Below are 21565 nucleotides of genomic sequence, written 5' to 3' on the forward strand. Positions count from 1 at the left end.
CATGTAGACCACGTCCACTGCACAGCCCTCATCTATCTTCTTGGTTACCCCTTCAAAAAACTCAATCAAATTCGTGAGACATGATTTTCCTCTCACAAAACCATGCTGACTGTTCCTAATTAGTCCCTGCCTCTCCAAATGCCTGTAGATCCTGTCCCTCAGAATACCCTCTAACAACTTACCCACTACAGATGTCAGGCTCACTGGTCTGTAGTTCCCAGGCTTTTCCCTGCCGCCCTTCTTAAACAAAGGCACAACATTTGCTACCCTCCAATCTTCAGGCACCTCACCTGTAGCGGTGGATGATTCAAATATCTCTGCTAGGGGACCCGCAATTTCCTCCCTAACCTCCCATAACGTCCTGGGATACATTTCATCAGGTCCCGGAGATTTATCTACCTTGATGCGCGTTAAGACTTCCAGCACCTCCCTCTCTGTAATATGTACACTCCTCAAGACATCACTATTTATTTCCCCAAGTTCCCTAACATCCATGCCTTTCTCAACCGTAAATACCGATGTGAAATATTCATTCAGGATCTCACCCATTTCTTGTGGTTCCGCACATAGATGACCTTGTTGATCCTTAAGAGGCCCTACTCTCTCCCTAGTTACCCTTTTGCCCTTTATGTATTTGTAGAAGCTCTTTGGATTCACCTTTGCCTGATCTGCCAAAGCAATCTCATATCCCCTTTTTGCCCTCCTGATTTCTCTCTTAACTCTACTCCGGCAATCTCTATACTCTTCAAGGGATCCACTTGATCCCAGCTGCCTATGCATGTCATATGCCTCCTTCTTCTTTTTGACTAGTTGCTCAATCTCCCGAGTCATCCAAGGTTCCCTACTTCTACCAGCCTTGCCCTTCACTTTATAAGGAATGTGCTTACCCTGAACCCTGGTTAACACACTTTTGAAAGCCTCCCACTTACCAGACGTCCCTTTGCCTGCCAACAGACTCTCCCAATCAACTTCTGAAAGTTCCTGTCTAATACCATCAAAATTGGCCTTTCCCCAATTTAGAATTTTAACTTTTGGGCCAGACCTATCCTTCTCCATAGCTATCTTAAAACTAATGGAATTATGATCACTTGTCCCAAAGTGATCCCTCACCAACACTTCTGTCACCTGCCCTTCCTTATTTCCCAAGAGGAGGTCAAGTTTTGCCCCCTCTCTAGTCGGGCCATCCACATACTGAATGAGAAATTCCTCCTGAATACACTCAACAAATTTCTCTCCATCCAAGCCCCTAATGCTATGGCTGTCCCAGTCAATGTTGGGAAAGTTAAAGTCCCCTACTATTACCACCCTATTTTTCTTGCAGCAGTCTGTAATCTCCTTACATATTTGATCCTCAATTTCCCGTTGACTATTTGGGGGTCTGTAGTACAATCCTATCAAAGTGATCTCTCCCTTCTTATTTTTCAGTTCTACCCATATGGACTCAGTGGGCGAACCCTCGGATATATCCCCTCTCACTACTGCCGTGATGTTCTCCCTAATCAAGAACGCAACTCCCCCTCCTCTCTTACCTCCTGCTCTATCTTTCCTATAGCATCTGTACCCTGGAACATTGAGCTGCCAGTCCTGCCCCTCCCTTAGCCATGTTTCAGTAATAGCTATAACATCCCAGTCCCATGTACCCATCCATGCCCTGAGTTCATCTGCCTTGCCCATCAGACTTCTTGCATTGAAATAAATGCAGTTTAATCTAGACTTCCCTTGGTCTTTGCCCTGCTTTCTCAGACCATCTGTCCGGTCATGTTCTGTACACTCTCCCTTACTGCCTTTTGTTTCTGTCACCATTTTATTTCCCACTGACTTCCTGCATCGGTTCCCATCCCCCTGCCACATTCGTGCATCTTCAAGAGATTTATTAATAGAGGAAGCTATGGTAATTGTTTATAGGCTAGGCTCCAGCTGGAGTAATTCTGGGCACCGCACTTTAGGAAGGATGTCAAGGCCTTTGAGAGGGTGCAGAAGAGATTTACTAGAATGGTTCCAGGGATGAGGGACTTCAGTTATGTGGAGAGACTGGAGAAGCTGGGGTTGTTCTCCTTAGAGCAGAGAAGGTGAAGGGGAGATTTGATCGAGGTGTTCAAAATCATGAACAGTTTTGATAAAATAAATAAAGAGAAACTGTTTGGCAGGAGGGACTGTAACCAGGGGACACAGATTTAAGGTGATCGGCAAAAGAGCCAGAGGGGAGATGAGGAAACATTTTTTACGCAGTGAGTTGTTATGATCTGGAATTCACTTCCTGAAAGGGCGGTGGAAGCAGATTCAATAATAACTTTCAAAAGGGAATTAGATAAATACTTGAAAGGAAAAACTTACAGGGCAATGGGGAAAGAGCAGGGGAGTGGGACTAATTGGACAGCTCTTTCAACGAGCTGGCACTTGATGGACCGAATGGCCTCCTCCTGTGTTGTACCCAGTTAAGAGAGAGCTGAACCGACTCCTGACTGGAGTAGAGATTGCATCATTCAAGACGTAGGTATGAAATAAGATGATCAGACTAGTTTCAATTACCTGGAGGGATTGGAGAGGAATTTTCCAGATTTATTCTCCGAATTGACCTTGGGCTTTTGATAAGTTTTTTCACCTCTCCCGGGAAACTACATGGTACCTGGAGGTGGGGAGTCTATTGACCACATCTGTATGGGACAGGCTGGATGGTCCAGTTGGTCTTTTCCTGTCTGACATTTTGTATGTTTGTGTCTATCGATATGCATCTATTTTATTATCCAGATTTCTATCTATCTATCGATTTGTCTGCCTGTACCAAGCTATCTAATTCTACCTACATACCTGTCCATATCTGCCCACCTACTTCTCTTATCTGAGAGGGCTGAAGCACAGAGCAGATTCGCAAAGAGAGCAGATCGTGAACCGAGTGGGAACTTGAGAATTTGGTGGGAGTGGGAATTAGGTGTGGAGGGGAAGGAGGTGCTAAATTTTTCAAAAGCGAAAAAAAACAAAACAGACTAGAAAGTAATTATCTATCAATAAATAGATTATTTAGTCGAGAGAAGTGATGCTGAGCACCAGGGGAGGAGCCCCATTCACTAAGAACAGAGAGAGTGACAGTGAACAGAGAGGAGGAGCTCGGAGAGACCTGGAATAAAAGGGTCGGTTAATCAGGTTAAGTAAACAGTAAGTAAATTAATAATAATCGAGTATCTAAAGGGAGTTTAGAAAAATAAGGTTTCTAAATATAATGGATGGGCCGCTGAGACCCATTGCCTGCAATTCCTGCCCCATGTGGGAACTTCAGGACGTTTCATGTGTTCTGGAGGGCCACGTGTGCAGGAAATGCCTCCAGTTGCTCGAGCTCTAGGTGAGGGTTTCTGAGCTTGAGGGGCGACTGGAGTCACTGCAGAGCATGAGGGAGGCTGAAGGTTTCCTGGATCGTCCGTCCCAGGAGGTGGTCACCCCACAGACACAGAGACTTCAGGATAGTAAGTGGGGCCATCGGAAAGGGCAGGAAGAGGCAGGCAGTGCAGGAATCGTCTGGGTGTGTGGCCACTCTCAAACTGGTATTCAGTGAGGGTGACGACACCTCGAAGGAGTGCAGTCCTGAGCATAGCACCGTGGGGCAAAGGACTGCACAGGGGGGCACAGTGAAGTGTAGAGATGCAGTAATCACAGGGGATTCGATAGTCAGGGGGACAGACAGGCGCTTCTCTGACCGCTGACGTGAATCCCACATGGTGTGTTGGCCCCCTGGTGCCGGGGTAAAGGACATCACTGCGAGGGTGCAGAACATTCTGAGGTGGGGGGGGGGGAGAGGAATGGCCACAAGTTGTGGTCCATGTGGGAACCAATGACATCGGAAGGAAAAGGGATGAGGTCCTCAGAGTTTCAGGAGCTAGGGAGGAAGTTAAAAAGCAGGACCTCAAAGGTAGTAATCTCTGGATTACTCCCAGTGCCTCGCACTAGTGAGGATAGGAATAGGAAGATAAGGCAGGTTAATGTGTGTCTGGAGAAATGGTGCAGGAGGGAGGGCTTCAGATTCCTGGGGCATTGGGACCAGTTCTGGGGCTGGAGGGATCTGTTCAAGATGGACGGGTTGCACCTCAACAGAGCCGGGACCAATGTCCTCGCGGGGAGGTTCACTGGTGCTGTGGGGGAGGGTTTAAACTAATTTGGCAGGGGGATGGGCACCAGGATGTAGCATTAGAAAGGAGAAACAATGTGAACTAAGGATTGGGAGAGACAGATAGCCCTAGAGTAGGAAATAGTACAGTATTAGGTGGGATCAGACTAAGAGAGAATACGAGAAGGTCTAAGCTAGGTTTTCAGTGCATGTGTGTAAACACACGAAGTGTGGTAAACAAGGTTGGTGAGCTGCAGGCGCAAATAGCCACATGGGAATATGATGTAGTGGCGATAACGGAGACCTGGCTCAAAAAAGGGCAGGATTGGATATTAAATATTCCTGGATACTAGGGCTATAAATGGGGCCACACAGCGTCTGTTTTGTAGGCACTCTGTGACCTTCTAAGGGCTCAAAATGTCATCCAGAATGTGTGGGCACACTTCTGGCGTGAAGTAGACTGGATGCCATATTGGTAAATGGTTTGAGCAGGTGCAAATATCAAACGCCACCAACATGCAAAGTAGGGAGAATATGTGGTAGATCAGAGTGCAATGCAGATTTAAAGGGACAGATGAAATTTTGGAATGCAACACTCCAGCCAACCCACTGTCTTAACCTCGCACAACTGAACAGGTCGTAAACAGTCTGGAGGAGCCCCCACCAGCGCTATTTAAAGGGACTATGCAAGAGTTACAAGTTAGTGGCTGGATTATTGCTTCTGGCTGCTGATACAATTGTACCTGTGTTTGGAGGTCTCCTACACTTGAATGCTAGGATGAGGGGACATAGCCCAAAAATCAGAGCCAGGACTTTCAGGAGTGAAGTTAGGAAACACTTCTACACACAAAGGGTGGGAGAAGTTTGGAACTCTCTTTCACAAATGGCAGTTGATGCTAACTCAATTGTTAATTTTAAATCTGTGATTGATAGATTTTTGTTAACCAGAGGTATTAAGGGATATGGGGCTAAGGCGGGTATATGGAGTTAGTCACAGATCAGCCATGATCTCATTGAATGGCGGAACAGGCTCGAGGGGCTAAATGGCCTCCTCCTGTTCCTATGTTCCTATAATAAAGTTTCAACACTCTATAGGGAGTGGGCTGGCTAGCTGACAGGCAACAGCAAGGGCACTGGCAGAGTGGCAGTGGTGGGAGCAGCGATGCTGTCATCCTGAGAGAGGACAGCAGGTTCATGTTCCATGGAGCCACTGCCACTTGTTCTCTCCTGTTATGTATCACCTTCTCCTACAAGAAAGTGGGACGTGTGTCAGTGAGTGTCCTGCAGGAAGTTTGGGTGATGCGGCTGTCATGGATGAATAGCTGCTAGTTTGTGTTGTGGGTGTGCGGCTTGCAACAATGGTAATGTGTGAGGGTGAGAGGAAGCATCTGATTGGAAGAGTTGAGTACTGATGGAAAGAGTTTATTGGTATGTGGGTGATGGGGGGTGTAGTGTGTGGAGCAGTTGGTAGGAGACACCACTTGACAGTTGACCTCACTCACCTTGACCACTCATGTCAAAGCATTGGGGAGGGTTTAAACTAATGTGGCAGGGGGATGGGAACCGATGCAGGAAGTCAGTGGGAAATAAAGTGGTGACAGAAACAAAACGCAGTAAGGGAGAGTGTACAGAACATGACCGGACAGATGGTCTGAGAAAGCAGGGCAAAGACCAAGGGAAGTCTAGATTAAACTGCATTTATTTCAATGCAAGAAGTCTGATGGGCAAGGCAGATGAACTCAGGGCATGGATGGGTACATGGGACTGGGATGTTATAGCTATTACTGAAACATGGCTAAGGGAGGGGCAGGACTGGCAGCTCAATGTTCCAGGGTACAGATGCTATAGGAAAGATAGAGCAGGAGGTAAGAGAGGAGGGGGAGTTGCGTTCTTGATTAGGGAGAACATCACGGCAGTAGTGAGAGGGGATATATCCGAGGGTTCGCCCACTGAGTCCATATGGGTAGAACTGAAAAATAAGAAGGGAGAGATCACTTTGATAGGATTGTACTACAGACCCCCAAATAGTCAACGGGAAATTGAGGAGCAAATATGTAAGGAGATTACAGACAGCTGCAAGAAAAATAGGGTGGTAATAGTAGGGGACTTTAACTTTCCCAACATTGACTGGGACAGCCATAGCATTAGGGGCTTGGATGGAGAGAAATTTGTTGAGTGTATTCAGGAGGAATTTCTCATTCAGTATGTGGATGGCCCGACTAGAGAGGGGGCAAAACTTGACCTCCTCTTGGGAAATAAGGAAGGGCAGGTGACAGAAGTGTTAGTGAGGGATCACTTTGGGACCAGTGATCATAATTCCATTAGTTTTAAGATAGCTATGGAGAAGGATAGGTCTGGCCCAAAAGTTAAAATTCTAAATTGGGGAAAGGCCAATTTTGATGGTATTAGACAGGAACTTTCAGAAGTTGATTGGGAGAGTCTGTTGGCAGGCAAAGGGACGTCTGGTAAGTGGGAGGCTTTCAAAAGTGTGTTAACCAGGGTTCAGGGTAAGCACATTCCTTATAAAGTGAAGGGCAAGGCTGGTAGAAGTAGGGAACCTTGGATGACTCGGGAGATTGAGGCACTCGTCAAAAAGAAGAAGGAGGCATATGACATGCATAGGCAGCTGGGATCAAGTGGATCCCTTGAAGAGTATAGAGATTGCCGGAGTAGAGTTAAGAGAGAAATCAGGAGGGCAAAAAGGGGATATGAGATTGCTTTGGCAGATCAGGCAAAGGTGAATCCAAAGAGCTTCTACAAATACATAAAGGGCAAAAGGGTAACTAGGGAGAGAGTAGGGCCTCTTAAGGATCAACAAGGTCATCTATGTGCGGAACCACAAGATATGGGTGAGATCCTGAATGAATATTTCACATCGGTATTTACGGTTGAGAAAGGCATGGATGTTAGGGAACTTGGGGAAATAAATAGTGATGTCTTGAGGAGTGTACATATTACAGAGAGGGAGGTGCTGGAAGTCTTAACGCGCATCAAGGTAGATAAATCTCCGGGACCTGATGAAATGTATCCCAGGACGTTAAGGGAGGTTAGGGAGGAAATTGCGGGTCCCCTAGCAGAGATATTTGAATCATCCACCGCTACAGGTGAGGTGCCTGAAGATTGGAGGGTAGCAAATGTTGTACCTTTGTTTAAGAAGGGCGGCAGGGAAAAGCCTGGGAACTACAGACCAGTGAGCCTGACATCTGTAGTGGGTAAGTTGTTAGAGGGTATTCTGAGGGACAGGATCTACAGGCATTTGGAGAGGCAGGGACTAATTAGGAACAGTCAGCATGGTTTTGTGAGAGGAAAATCATGTCTCACGAATTTGATTGAGTTTTTTGAAGGGGTAACCAAGAAGATAGATGAGGGCTGTGCAGTGGACGTGGTCTACATGGACTTCAGCAAAGCATTTGACAAGGTACCGCATGGTAGGTTGTTACATAAGGTTAAATCTCATGGGATCCAAGGTGAGGTAGCCAATTGGATACAAAATTGGCTTGACGACAGAAGACAGAGGGTGGTTGTCGAGGGTTGTTTTTCAAACTGGATGCCTGTGTCCAGCGGTGTGCCTCAGGGATCGGTGCTGGGTCCGCTGTTATTTGTTATTTATATTAATGATTTGGATGAGAATTTAGGAGGCATGGTTAGTAAGTTTGCAGATGACACCAAGATTGGTGGCATTGTGGACAGTGAAGAAGGTTATCTAGGATTGCAACGGGATCTTGATAAATTGGGCCAGTGGGCCGATGAATGGCAGATGGAGTTTAATTTAGATAAATGTGAGGTGATGCATTTTGGTAGATCGAATCGGGCCAGGACCTACTCCGTTAATGGTAGGGCGTTGGGGAGAGTTATAGAACAAAGAGATCTAGGAGTACAGATTCATAGCTCCTTGAAAGTGGAGTCACAGGTGGATAGGGTGGTGAAGAAGGCATTCAGCATGCTTGGTTTCATTGGTCAGAACATTGAATGCAGGAGTTGGGATGTCTTGTTGAAGTTGTACAGGGCATTGGTGAGGCCACACTTGGAGTACTGTGTACAGTTCTGGTCACCCTATTATAGAAAGGATATTATTAAACTAGAAAGAGTGCAGAAAAGATTTACTAGGATGCTACCGGGACTTGATGGTTTGACTTACAGGGAGAGGTTAGACAGACTGGGACTTTTTTCCCTGGAGAGTAGGAGGTTAAGGGGTGATCTTATAGAAGTCTATAAAATAATGAGGGGCATAGATAAGGTCGATAGTCAAAATCTTTTCCCAAAGGTAGGGGAGTCTATAACGAGGGGGCACAGATTTAAGGTGAGAGGGGAGAGATACAAAAGGATCCAGAGGGGCAATTTTTTCACTCAAAGGGTGGTGAGTGTCTGGAACGAGCTGCCAGAGGCAGTAGTAGAGGCGGGTACAATTTTGTCTTTTAAAAAGCATTTGGACAGTTACATGGGGAAGATGGGTATCGAGGGATATGGGCCAAGTGCAGGCAATTGGGACTAGCTTAGTGGTATAAACTGGGCGACATGGACATGTTGGGCCGAAGGGCCTGTTTCCATGTTGTAACTTCTATGATTCTATGATTCTATGATTGAACTCCTTCCTGCACTGCATCCATGTTTGTGGTGCTGTGCGCCTGGCATTGACTTCGACCCCCGCTGTCTCCCACTGCCTTGGGAGCATATGTCTGGAGGGCCTCTTGCCCCCCTTTGGATATAGGATGTCCCTTCTTCTGTCCACCTCTTGAACCAAAGTCTTGAACCTTGGTGATTCTGCTGAGAATCTCTCTCATAGCCCGGTTCCAACTCAGATTGGTGGATGTGGGATTTAGTGGTGCGCAACCTTTATTCAATGTTTTAACATAACTCAGAGTTTATAAACACAGGGACGGGACCTGCTTCAGTGTTTTACGTGTGTGTGTGTGTGTGTGTGATGTCTGATCTCCATTCAGACTCCGTGCGGACCCGTATCTTATATTTTGCAAATAAGAGGTGCAGGCTGCCTTTAAGAGGTGCAGGCTGCCTTTAAGAGGTGCCAGCCACATGCGATATCGGGGCCCCCTGCTGGTGGGCAGCCATTCAACGGCGCAGCTGGGCCTGGCTGCTCACAGATATCAGGTAAATCACCTGGCACCATGAATGTTATGTGCTGCCTGCATCTCAACGACTGGGCTCAAGTTAATCGCGTACTGCAATCCCCGTGCCTGGTTTAAGGATTTATCCAATTTAACCCCAGATGGTGTTCAGGAAAGATAGGGAAGGAAAAAAAGGAGGTGGGTGGCAGTATTGATTAATGAGAATATTGCAGTGCTGGAGAGAGAGGATGTCCTGGAGGGGTCAAAGACAGAATCTATTTGATTAGAATTAAGAAACAATAGAGGTGCCATTACACTACTGGGTGTATTCTATAGGTCACCAACCAGTGGGAAGGAGATAGAGGAACAAATTAGCAGGGAAATTACAGAGAGGTGCAAGAACTATAGACCAGTGATAATGGGGGACTTCAACTATCCGACTATAGACTGGGATAGTAATAGTGTAAAGGGCAGAGAGGGGGAGGAATTTCTGAAGTGTGTTCAGGAGAACTTTCTTGATCAGTATGTTTCGGCCCAAAAAGAAAGGAGACATTGCTGGATCTGGTTCTGGGGAATGAGGTGGGTCAAGTGGAGCAAGTGTCAGTGGGGGAACATTTAGAGAACAGATTAGATTAGTTATGGAAAAGGACAAGGAGAAATCGAGAGTAAAAATACTTAATTGGTGGAGCGCCAATTTCAGTGGGATGAGAACATATCTGGCCCGGGTAAATTGGAATCAAAGATTGTCAGGCAAATCTGTAATTTGAACAGTGGGCGGTCTTTAAAGAGGAGATGGTTCGGGTACAGTCTAAGTACATTCCCACGAGGGAGAAAGGGAGGGCAACTAAAGCCAGAGCTCCCTGGATGACAAAAGAGATGGAGAATAAGATGAAGCAGAAAAAGGGGCGTATGACAGATGTCAGGTTTATAATACAAGTGAGAACCAGGCAGAATATAGGAAGTTCAGAGGGGAAGTGAAAAAGGAAATAAGAGCGGCAAAGAGAGAGTCTGAGAATAGACTGGTGGCCAACATAAAAGGGAATCCAAAAGTCTTCTACAGGCATGTAAACAGTAAACGGGTAGTAACAGGAGGGGTGGGGCCGATTAGTGACCAAAAAGGAGATCTACTCATGGAGGCAGAGGGCATGGCCGAGGTACTAAATGAGTACTTTGTATCCGTCTTTACCAAGGAAGAAGATGCTGCCAAAGTCACAGTAAAAGGGGAGGTAGTTGAGATACTGGATGGGGTAAAAATTGATAAAAAGGAGGTACTAGAAAGGCTAGCTGTATTTAAAGTAGATAAATCACCCGGTCCTGATGGGATGCATCATAGGTTGCTGAGGGTGGAAATTGCGGAGGTACTGGCCATAATCTTCCAAACATCCGTCGATACGGGGGTGGTGCCAGAGGACTGGAGAATTGCAAATGTTACACCCTTGTTCAAAAAGGCAACTACAGGCCAGTCAGTTTAACCTCGGTGGTGGGGAAGCTTTTAGAAAAGATAATCCGGGACAAAATTAATAGTCACTAGGACACGTGTGGATTGATTAGGGAAAGCCAGCACGAATTTGTTAAAGGCAAATCGTATTTAACTAACTTGATAGAATTTTTGATGAGGTAACAGGGAGGGTTGATGAGGGCAATGCAGTTGATGTTGTGTATATGGACTTTCAAAAGGCGTTTGATAAAGTGGTAGTGAACGATTGTTTTTCGGACTGGAGGGAGGTGTACAGTGGTGTTCCCCAGGGGTCAGTACTTTCTGTGGCCAGGACCACTGCTTTTTTTGATATATATTAATTACTTGGACTTGGGTGTACAGGGCACAATTTCAAAATTTGTAGCTGACACAAAACTTGTAAGTGTAGTGAACAGTGAGAAGGATAGTGATAGACTTCAAGAGGATATAGACAGGCTGGTGGAATGGGCAGACACGTGGCAGATGAAATTTAACGCAGAGAAGTGCGAAGTGATACATTTTAGCAGGAAGAACGAGGAGAGGCAATATAAACGAAATGGTACAATTCTAAAGGGGGTGCAGGAACAGATATATGTGCACAAATCTTTGAATGTGGCAGGACAGGTTGAGAAAGTGGTTAAAAAAGCATATGGGATCCTGGGCTTTATAAATAGAGGCATAGAGTACAAAAGCAAGGAAGTTATGATGAACCTTTATAAAACACTGGTTTGGCCACAACTGGAGTATTGTGTCCAATTCTGGGCACCGCACTTTAGGAAGGATGTGAAGGCCTGAGAAAGCGTGCAGAAAAGATTTACTAGAATGGTTCCAGGGATGAGGGACTTAAGTTCCGTGGATAGACTGGAGAAGCTGGGGTTGTTCTCCTTGGAACAGAGACGGTTGCGAGGAGATTTGATCGAGGTATTCAAAATCATGAAGGGTCTAGACAGAGTAGATAGAGAGAAACTGTTCCCATTGGCAGAAGGGTCGAGAACCAGAGGACACAGATTTAAGGTGATTGGTAAAAGAACCAAAGGTGACATGAGGGAAAACGTTTTACAAAGTGGTTAGGATCTGGAATGCGCTACCTGAAAGGGAGATGGAGGCAAATTCTATCGTGGCTTTCAAAGGGGATAAATACCTGAAGAGAAAAAATTTGCAGGGCTACGGGGAAAGAGCGGGAGAATGGGACTAACGGGATTGCTCCTACAAAGAGCCGGCATGGGATTGTGGGCTGAATGGCCTCCTTCTTTGCTGTAACCATTCTATGATTCGCTCTGCTCTGGTTCATTTCCCATCACTAGATCCAGCAGTGCTTCCTCTCTTGTTGGGCTTTTTACATACTGGGTGAGAAAGGACTCCTGCACACACTGTAAAAACTCCATTCCCTCTACCCCTTTACCTCCCTCTTCTTGCCAGTTTATTTGGGGGTAGTTAAAATCTCCCCTGATTATTATTCTGTGTCCTTTACTCATTTCACATATTTGCTGATATATTTCTTCCTCCACCTCCTTTCCACTATTCGGTGGTCTGTAGTAAACCCCTATTAGTGGGGTTGATCCCTTCTTATCATTTATTTCAATCCATATGAATTCTGCTTCTCTCCTTCTGTTAGTTATGTCCCTTTTTCTACTGCCATTATGTTATCTCTAATTATCTATCCATCTACCTGTGCATGCAGTTCTGGATTTAGTTTTAGAGAATGAGGCTGGGCAGGTGGAAGGAGTATCAGTGGGAGAGCATTTTGGTGGTAGTGATTATAATTCAGTTAGATTTAGCAGAGTTATGGAAAAGGACAAAGATAGAACAGGAGTAAACGTTCTCAATTGGGGAAAGGCCAATTTTACTAAAATGAGAAGTGATTTAGCAAAAGTGGACTGGAAACAGCTACTTGAAGGTAAATCAGTGTCAGAGCAGTGGGAGGCATTCAAGGGGGAGATTCAAGGGGTTCAGAGTAAACATGTTCCCACAAAGAAAAAGGGAGGAACTCCCAAATCTAGAGCCCCCTGGATGACAAGGAGCACACAGGGTAAGATAAGGCAAAAAAGGGAAGCTTATGTCAGACACCGAGAGCTCAATACTGCAGAAAGCCCAGAGGTGTATAGAAAGTGCAGGGGTGAAATTAAAAAGGAAATTAGGAAAGCAAAGAGAGGGCATGAAAAAATATTGGCAAGTAAAATCAAAGAAAACCCAAAGATGTTTTATAAATACATAAAGAGCAAGAGGATAACTAAGGAAAGAGTAGGGCCGATTAGAGACCAAAAAGGTCTATGTGTGGAGGCGGAAGATGTGGGTCTGGTTCTTAATGAATACTTTGTGTCTGTCTTCACAAAAGAGAGGGACGATGCAGAGATTGTAGTTACGGAGGAGGAATATGAAATATTGGATGGGATAAACTCAGTGAGAGAGGAAGTATTAAGGGGATTAGCATCTTTGAAAGTAGATAAATCACCAGGCCCGGATGAAATGTATCCCAGGCTGTTAAGAGAAGCAAGGGAGGAAATAGCGGAGGCTCTGACCATCATTTTCCAATCCTCACTGGATACAGGCGAGGTGCCGGAGGATTGGAGGACTGTTAACATTGTGCCGTTGTTTAAAAAGGGAGAAAGGGATAGACCGAGTAATTACAAGCCAGTCAGCCTAACCTCAATGGTGGGCAAATTATTGGAATCAATTCTGAGGGACAGGATAATTCGTCATTTAGAAAGGCACGGAATAATCAAGGACAATCAGCATGGATTTGTTAAGGGAAGGTCGTGTCTGACTAACTTGATTGAATTTTCTGAGCAGGTAACATGTAGGGTCGATTAGGGTCATGCAATTGATGTAGTGTACATGGATTTTAGCAAGGCTTTTGACAAGGTCCCACATGGCAGACTGGTCAAAAAAGTACAAGCTCATGGGATCCAAGGGAAAGTGGAATCCAAAATTGGCTCAGTGCCAGGAAGCAAAGGGTAAAGGTCGACGGGTGTTTTTGTGACTGGAAGGCTGTTTCCAGTGGGGTTCCACAGGACTCAGTACTAGATCCCTTGCTTTTTGTGATATATATTAATGAATTGGATTTGAATGTGGGGGGCTTGGTCAAGAAGTTTGCAGATGATACAAAAATTGGCCATGTGGTTGATAGTGAGGAGGAAAGCTGTAGACTGCAGGAAGATATCAATGGACTGGTCAGGTGGGCAAAAAAGTGGCAAATGGAATTCAATCCAGAGAAGTGTGAGATAATGCATTTGGGGAGAACAAACAAGGCAAGGAAATACACAATAAATGGGAGGATACTGAGAGGTGTAGAGGAAGTGAGGGACCTTGGAGTGCAGGTCCACAGATCACTGAAGGTATCAGGACAGGTAGATTAGGAAGTTAAAAAGGCATATGGGATACTTTCCTTTATTAGCCGAGGCATAGAATATAAGAGCAGGGAGGTTATGCTAGAACTGTATAAAACACTGGTTAGGCCACAGCTTGAGTACTGTGTACAGTTCTGGTCACTGCATTACAGGAAAGATGTGATTGCACTCGAGAGGGTACAGAGGAGATTTACGAAGATGTTGCCAGGACTGGAGAATTTTAGCAATGAGGAAAGATTGGATAGACTGGGGTTGTTTTCTTTGGAACAGAGGAGGCTGAGGGGAGATTTAATTGAGGTATATAAAATTATGAGGGGCCTCGATAGAGTGGATAGGGAGGACCTATTTCCCTTAGCAGAAAGGTCAGTGACCAGGGGACACAGATTTAAAGTAAAGAAGGATTAGAGGGGAGTCGAGGAGAATTTTTTTCACCCAGAGGGTGGTGGGGGTCTGGAACTCACTGCCTGAAAGGGTGGGAGAGGCAGAAACCCTCAACTCATTTAAAAAGTACCTGGATGTGCACCTGAAGTGCCGTAACCTACAGGGCTACGGACCAAGTGCTGGAAAATGGGATTAGGCTGGGTGGCTCTTTGTCGGCCGGCATGGAAACGATGGGCCAAATGGCCTCCTTCTGTGCCGTAACTTTCTATGATTCTATGATTTATGATCTGGACTGCACTGGCTATATTTATAATCATATGTGTCTACATCTACCTCTCTGTCTGTCCATATTTCCACATCTTTCTGCCTATCTATCTGTCTTTATGATATCTTTATGTATAAAGCAGCATTTAATCTAACTAACCACTTGCAATGATACCTGAAACCCTTTCCTGATGTATTTGCTACATTTAGCGCTGCAGATGTTGTACTTTGTTGCAGTAGCAAGATAATGTTAATCAATTCCAGATTTAGTCCTGGGAAATAAAGATGGGCAAGTGGGTGAAGTGACAGTGGGTGACCATATTGGGGATAGTGACCACAATTCAGTTAGTTTTAGCATTATTATGGAAAAGGACAGAGTTAAATCAGGAGTAAACATTTTAAATTGGGGGAAGGCAAATTTTACAGAACTAAGAGGTGATTGGGCAGAAGTGGACTGGACACAACTACTTGAGGAGAAATCAGTGGCAAGCCAGTGGGAGGCACTAAAAAGTGAAATTCTACAGGTACAATGCAGACACGTCCCCTCAAAGAGAAAGGGTGGCACTGCCAAATTTAGAGCCCCCTGGTTGTCTCGAAGTATACGGGGCAAGATAAAGCAGAAAAAGAAAGCTTATGACTGTCACAGAAAACTAAATACTGCAGAAAGCCTAGAGGAGTATAGAAAGTACAGGGATGACGTAAAAAAGGAAATAAGGAAAGCAAAGAGAGGGCATGAAAATATATTAGCTAGTAAGATTAAAAAAAACCCAAAGATGTTTTATCAGTACATTAAGAACAAGAGGATAGCTAAGGAAAAGGTGGAACCTATCGGGGATGATAAGGGTAACTTGTGTGTAGAAGCAGAGGATGTGGGTAGGGTTTTAAATGAATATTTTGTCTCCGTATTCACAAAGGAAAGGGATGATCCGGACATAGTAGTTAAAGAGGAGAGGTGTGAAATATTGGATAAGGTAAACATAACGAGAGAGGAAGTACTAGAGGGACTGGAATCCTTGAAAGTTGATAAATCACCAGGGCCGGATGGATTGTTTCCTGGGCTATTGAAGGAAGCCAGGGAGGAAATAACGGATGCTCTGAGGATCATTTTCAATCCTCACTAGATACAGGGGAGGTACCAGAGGACTGGAAGACTGCAAACGTAGTGCCATTGTTTAAAAAGGGTACGAGGGAAAGGCTGAACAATTATAGGCCGGTCATTCTTACCTCGGTGGTGGGCAAACTATTAGAATCAATACTGAGAGATAGGATAAACTGTCACTTGGAAAGGCATGGTTTAATCAGGGATAGTCAGCATGGGTTTGTTCAGGGAAGGTCATGCCTTACAAATCTGATTGAATTCTTTGAGGAAGTGACAAGGAGGATTGATGAGGGTAGTGCAGTGGATGTTGTCTACATGGATTTTAGTGAGGCATTTGACAAGGTCCCACATGGCAGACTGGTCAGAAAGGTAAAAAGCCCATGGGATACAGGGAAATGTGGTGAATTGGATCCAAAATTGGCTCAGTAACAGGAAACAAAGGGTAAAAGTCGATGGATGTCTTTGCAAATGGAAATCTGTTTCCAGTGGTGTGCCACAGGGCTCAGTGTTGGGACCCTTGCTGTTTATGATATGTATTAATGATTTGGACTTGAATGTAAGGGGCATGATTGGCAAATTTGCAGACGACACAAAAATTGGCCGTGTAGTTGATAGTGAAGAGGATAGCTGTAGACTCCAAGAGATATCAATGGGTTGGTGGAGTGGGTGGAAAAGTGGCAAATGGAGTTCAACCCGGAGAAGTGTGAGGTAATGCACTTAGGGAGGGCAAACAGTAAAAGGGAATATGCAGTAAACGGGAATATATTGAGAGGGGTAGAGGAAGTGAGAGACCTTGGAGTGCATGTGCACAGGTCCCTGAAGGTGGCAGTACAGGTAGATAAGGTTGTGAAGAAGGCATACGGAATGCTCTCTGTTATTAGCCGAGGTATAGAATACAAAAGCAGGGATGTAATGATGGAACTGTATAAAACGCTGGTAAGGCCACAGTTGGAGTATTGTGCGCAGTTCTGGTCACCACATTACAGGAAGGACGTAATTGCTCTGGAGAGAGTGCAGAGAAGATTTACAAGAATGTTGCCAGGGCTTGAAAATTGCAGCTATGAGGAGAGATTGGATAGGCTGGGGTTGTTTTCCTTGGAGCAGAGGAGGCTGAGGGGAGACTTGATTGAGGTGTACAAAATTATGAGGGGCCCAGATAGAGTAGACAGGAAGTACCGGTTTCCCCTAGCGGGGAGTTCAAGAACTAGAGGACATAGATTTAAGCTGATTGGTGGAAGGATTAGAGGGGACATGAGGAAAAACCTTTTTACCCAGAGGGTGGTGGGTCTATGGAATTCGCTGCCCGAATTGGTGGTAGAGGCAGGGACCCTCAACTCTTTCAAAAAGTACCTGGACCTGCACCTAAAGTGCTGTAAGCTGCAGGGCTACGGACTGGGTGCTGGAAGGTGGGATTAGAATGGGCACCTGGTTGTTCTTCGAGCCGGCGCGGACACAATGGACTGAATGGCTGTGCTGTGTCTTTTCTATGGTTCTAATGTAAAAAGCCGTGTGCTCCTAACCTACAGCCTACAACTCACAAGCACATTCTGTTCTGCAACGTTCTCTCACCAAAGCAATTAAACTCTGATTGGCCTTGGCCTGTGATAAGTAGCAATTAACTGTTGTGCATCTTAGCAGCAGAATAATTGTTTGTGCATTGCATGCTGTAATGTACCTGGCATTACAAAACTATACATCAACCAACACCATCACCACAGGTGCTCCAGTAACCGATAACAGATTAGGTGCGAGATTGACTACCTTTAGTTTATAGTCACGAGTTGAAGTAAAATAGTTTGTGCACAATATTTAATTTTTTAAAAGAGCTGTTCATTTCTTACATAAAATTTATTGATAGTTACCGGATTTCTTTGTGGTGAGATTCATAACCGAACCGTTTGTTCCGCCTGCATCTGTTGTTGCCATGACTTGCACCTGGTAATCGGTGTCAGCGAGCAGCCCTGTCAGTGTGTATCTCCTCTCCAGCGCATTGCTCACAATATCTAAACACAGCAAATGAAGCAAAAACTGTGTGAAAATCACATGGAGTATTCGCAAATCCCACCTGTCTCTGCTGAACGAGCAATGGAGTGTGTCTGAATGAAACATATAACTGATTCACTGGAATCTGGGAAAACTCACTGAATGCTTTATACAGAGTATTAACCCTGGGGCCACTTCCTCAGGATTGGAAAACTCCACCCCAAGTTTGATTGAGGAAAATTAGGAGATTGGCTGATTTTCTATCAGTTCCAATTCTTGTTGAGGAAACCGTTTTGCTGACTGTTTAGCCAATTCTCGAAGGCTGCATCATTCCACTGACTACATCTGCTCCTCCAGTGTGAATGTAGAATTTCAATCTGATATCAAACATGCACAGTCTTTGAAATGTAATGTTATAGTTAACGGTATGAGACATTTTGCAGCTTTTTCAATGAGAAAAAAACACAATAGTGAAACTGTAGACTGTGATATACATTTTAATAAAGTGTCATAATATGAAACCTGTCAGAACAATAAAATCGCTAACAAAGGCCATGTGTGAGAAATGACCATGTAGAGATTTAGAATACAGCATGTCCAAAATGACTGGATTGAAGTGTCACTGACGGGCAGGCTGCTGCCCAGCTGGACCAAGATTTACTTCTGCATCAAAGGCTGTGGTATTGAAGAGAAAGGACACAGAATATTAAAGTGAGGGATGCAAAAATAAAAAAACTTCTGGAATAAGTGAAGACTCAGTGTATAATTTTAACTTTTACACATCAATATCCAAATCAAAACCTTTTGTGGGATAGCTTCTGATGTATTAATGTAGCTTTATCAGTCAACACAAAACATGTAAATAAAATTATACATTAACACAGAATATAGGAACGTTTAACGAATAACTGGTTACATTCTCACTGGTAATTTTTGCAAACTATTTACATAAATGATGTTGATTTAAGCATTGAGGAACTAGTATGGAAACTTGCCAAGTTGGAAGATTAGCAAAATATAACAAGGACTGTCTCAGAGGCAGGGAGAGGGAGGGAGAGGGAGGGGACCCTGGGATCGGGGCCTCGGGGATCGGAGGTTTGGAGCTGAGGCCAGTTTTGTTTTTGATGTACAGGAGTGGAAGGAGTTTCTCAGGGATCAGTAAACTGTTAATGGATAAATCTAGAGACAAACAGTGTGAAGTTTTTGTTACAATACAAACCCAGTACAAACCCCTGAAAGGCAAAACCTCCACTTATCTTGTTAAGTAACCCTGGTCAATAAATCAAGTTAAAAGCAAAGGTTTACCCAAATGGAAGGAAAGGGGGCAATCCAGTGAAGTGGGAGAGATATAAAAAGTGACAAAGGGATACAAAGAAAGTAATAGAAGGGGCTAGAAGGGACTATGAAAAAACAAACTTGCAAGGACTATCAAAGCTAACAGCAACAATATATTGAGAGAGTTCGAAGGGGGGATGTGGGCCCATTCAAGACAGATGTAGGTGAGACTATAATGGATAATAAGGAAATGGCAGACTTGTTAAATGTGTACGTTGTATCCATTTACAGTGCAGAAAGAGGACAAAATACTAGTACAAGAGAACTTAAAAATAAATCAAGTAGATTTAATATGAGTAAAAAATATTGTAATGGAGAAAATAACATGACCTAAGATAGAGAAATCTCCAGGAGCTGATGGTTTCCAACCCAGGGTATTTAAAGGAACAGGTGAGGACGGTGCAGATGCTTTAGTGATCATTTTGCAAAGCTCTCCAGATTCAGGAATTGTGCTTTTAAATTGGCAAATTGCAAATGTCATTCCGTTATTTAAGTGGGAAGAGAGGGAGAAACCAGAAAACAACACACCTGTCTGTTTAACATCAGAATCCAGTAACTTCCCTACAACTGTCATTAAAGACAGACTGACTGAACACTTGGACAAGTATGAACTGATCAAAAGGGAGTCATCATGGATTTGTGAAGGAAAGGTCATGTCTGATTAATTGAGTTGAATTTTTTGAGCTGATCCCTAACTGTCTCTGATTATTGTCTATATAGACTTCCAGAAGGCATCTGATAAAGTCCCACACAGGAGATTATTTGCAAAAATAAAAGATCACAGAATTGATGTTAAACAGACAGGTCTGTCGTTTTCTGATTTCTTCCTCTCTCCCCACTTAATTCGAGGTCACCCTGTGACACAAGTTGGTAATTGGTCAGGAGGTTCGAGTCAGAGAGAGTGGGGATAAAAGGAGTGTACTCTGATTGGGAGAATGTGACTGGGCTGTTCCCCAGGGATCTGTTCTGGGGCCTCAGCTTTTCACCGTGTATAGAAACGACTGAAGGAAGGAATAGGGAGTCGTATATCCAAGTTTACAGATGGTAATGCCGTTGAATGTCAAGGTGGTTAGACTCTCTCTTGTTGGAGATGGTCATTGCCTGGCACTTATCTGGCGCGAATGTTACTTGCCACTTATCAGCCCAAGCCTGGATGTTGTCCAGGTCTTGCTGCATGCGGGCACGGACTGCTTCATTATCTGAGGGGTTGCGAATGGAACTGAACACTGTACAGTCATCAGCGAACATCCCCATTTCTGACCTTATGATGGAGGGAAGGTCATTGATGAAGCAGCTGAAGATGGTTGGGCCAAGGACACTGCCCTGAGGAACTCCTGCAGCAATGCCCTGGGGCTGAGATGATTGGCCTCCAACAACCACTACCATCTTCCTTTGTGATAGGTATGACTCCAGCCACTAGAGAGTTTTCCCTCTGATTGCCATTGATTTCAATTTTACTAGGGCTCCTTGGTGCCACACTCGGTCAAATGCTGCCTTGATGTCAAGGGCAGTCACTCTCACCTCACCTCTGGAATTCAGCTCTTTTGTCCATGTTTGGACCAAGGCTGTAATGAGGTCTGGAGCCGAGTGGTCCTGGCGGAACCCAAACTGAGCATCGGTGAGCAGGTTATTGGTGAGTAAGTGCCGCTTGATAGCACTGTCGACGACACCTTCCATCACTTTGCTGATGATTGAGAGTAGACTGATGGGGCGGTAATTGGCCGGATTGGATTTGTCCTGCTTTTTGTGGACAGGACATACCTGGGCAATTTTCCACATTGTCGGGTGGATGCCAGTGTTGTAGCTGTACTGGAACAGCTTGGCTAGAGGCGCAGCTAGTTCTGGAGCACAAGACTTCAGCACTACAGCTGGGATGTTGTCGGGGCCCATAGCCTTTGCTGTATCCAGTGCACTCAGCCGTTTCTTGATATCACGTGGAGTGAATCGAATTGGCCGAAGACTGGCTTCCGTGATGGTGGGGATATCGGGAGGAGGCTGAGATGGATTATCCACTCGGCACTTCTGGCTGAAGATGGTTGCAAACGCTTCAGCCTTGTCTTTTGCACTCACGTGCTGGACTCCGCCATCATTGAGAATGGGGATGTTTGCAGAGCCTCCTCCTCCCGTTAGTTGTTTAATTGTCCACCACCATTCACGACTGGATGTGGCAGGACTGCAGAGCTTTGATCTGATCCGTTGGTTGTGGAATCGCTTAGCTCTGTCTATAGCATGTTGCTTCCGCTGTTTAGCATGCATGTAGTCCTGAGTTGTAGCTTCACCAGGTTGGCACCTCATTTTTAGGTACGCCTGGTGCTGCTCCTGGCATGCTCTTCTGCACTCCTCATTGAACCAGGGTTGATCCCCTGGCTTGTTGGTAATGGTAGAGTGAGGAATATGCCGGGCCATGAGGTTACAGATGTGGGTACGGTAGCATAGTGGTTATGTTACTGGGCTAGTAATCCAGAGGCCTGGACTAAAATCCAGAGTCATGAGTTCAAATCCCGCCATGGCAGCTGGCGAATTTAAATTCAATTAATTAAT

At 44.8% G+C, this 21565-nt stretch overlaps 1 protein-coding gene across 1 annotated transcript in view; it reads right to left on the reverse strand.

Annotated features, from left to right (window-relative positions):
• The window catches only part of LOC137342787 (granulocyte colony-stimulating factor receptor-like), a 100786-nt gene that overhangs the window by 24590 nt on the left and 54631 nt on the right, over positions 1 to 21565 (reverse strand). The window contains exon 9 of the mRNA XM_068006965.1: positions 17569 to 17709. Within this exon, the coding sequence (XP_067863066.1) occupies positions 17569 to 17709 (141 nt within the window). The remainder of the gene's footprint in view (positions 1 to 17568; positions 17710 to 21565) is intronic.

The sequence above is a fragment of the Heptranchias perlo genome, chromosome 26 (assembly GCF_035084215.1).
Source record: "Heptranchias perlo isolate sHepPer1 chromosome 26, sHepPer1.hap1, whole genome shotgun sequence".
Classification (NCBI taxonomy): domain Eukaryota; kingdom Metazoa; phylum Chordata; class Chondrichthyes; order Hexanchiformes; family Hexanchidae; genus Heptranchias; species Heptranchias perlo.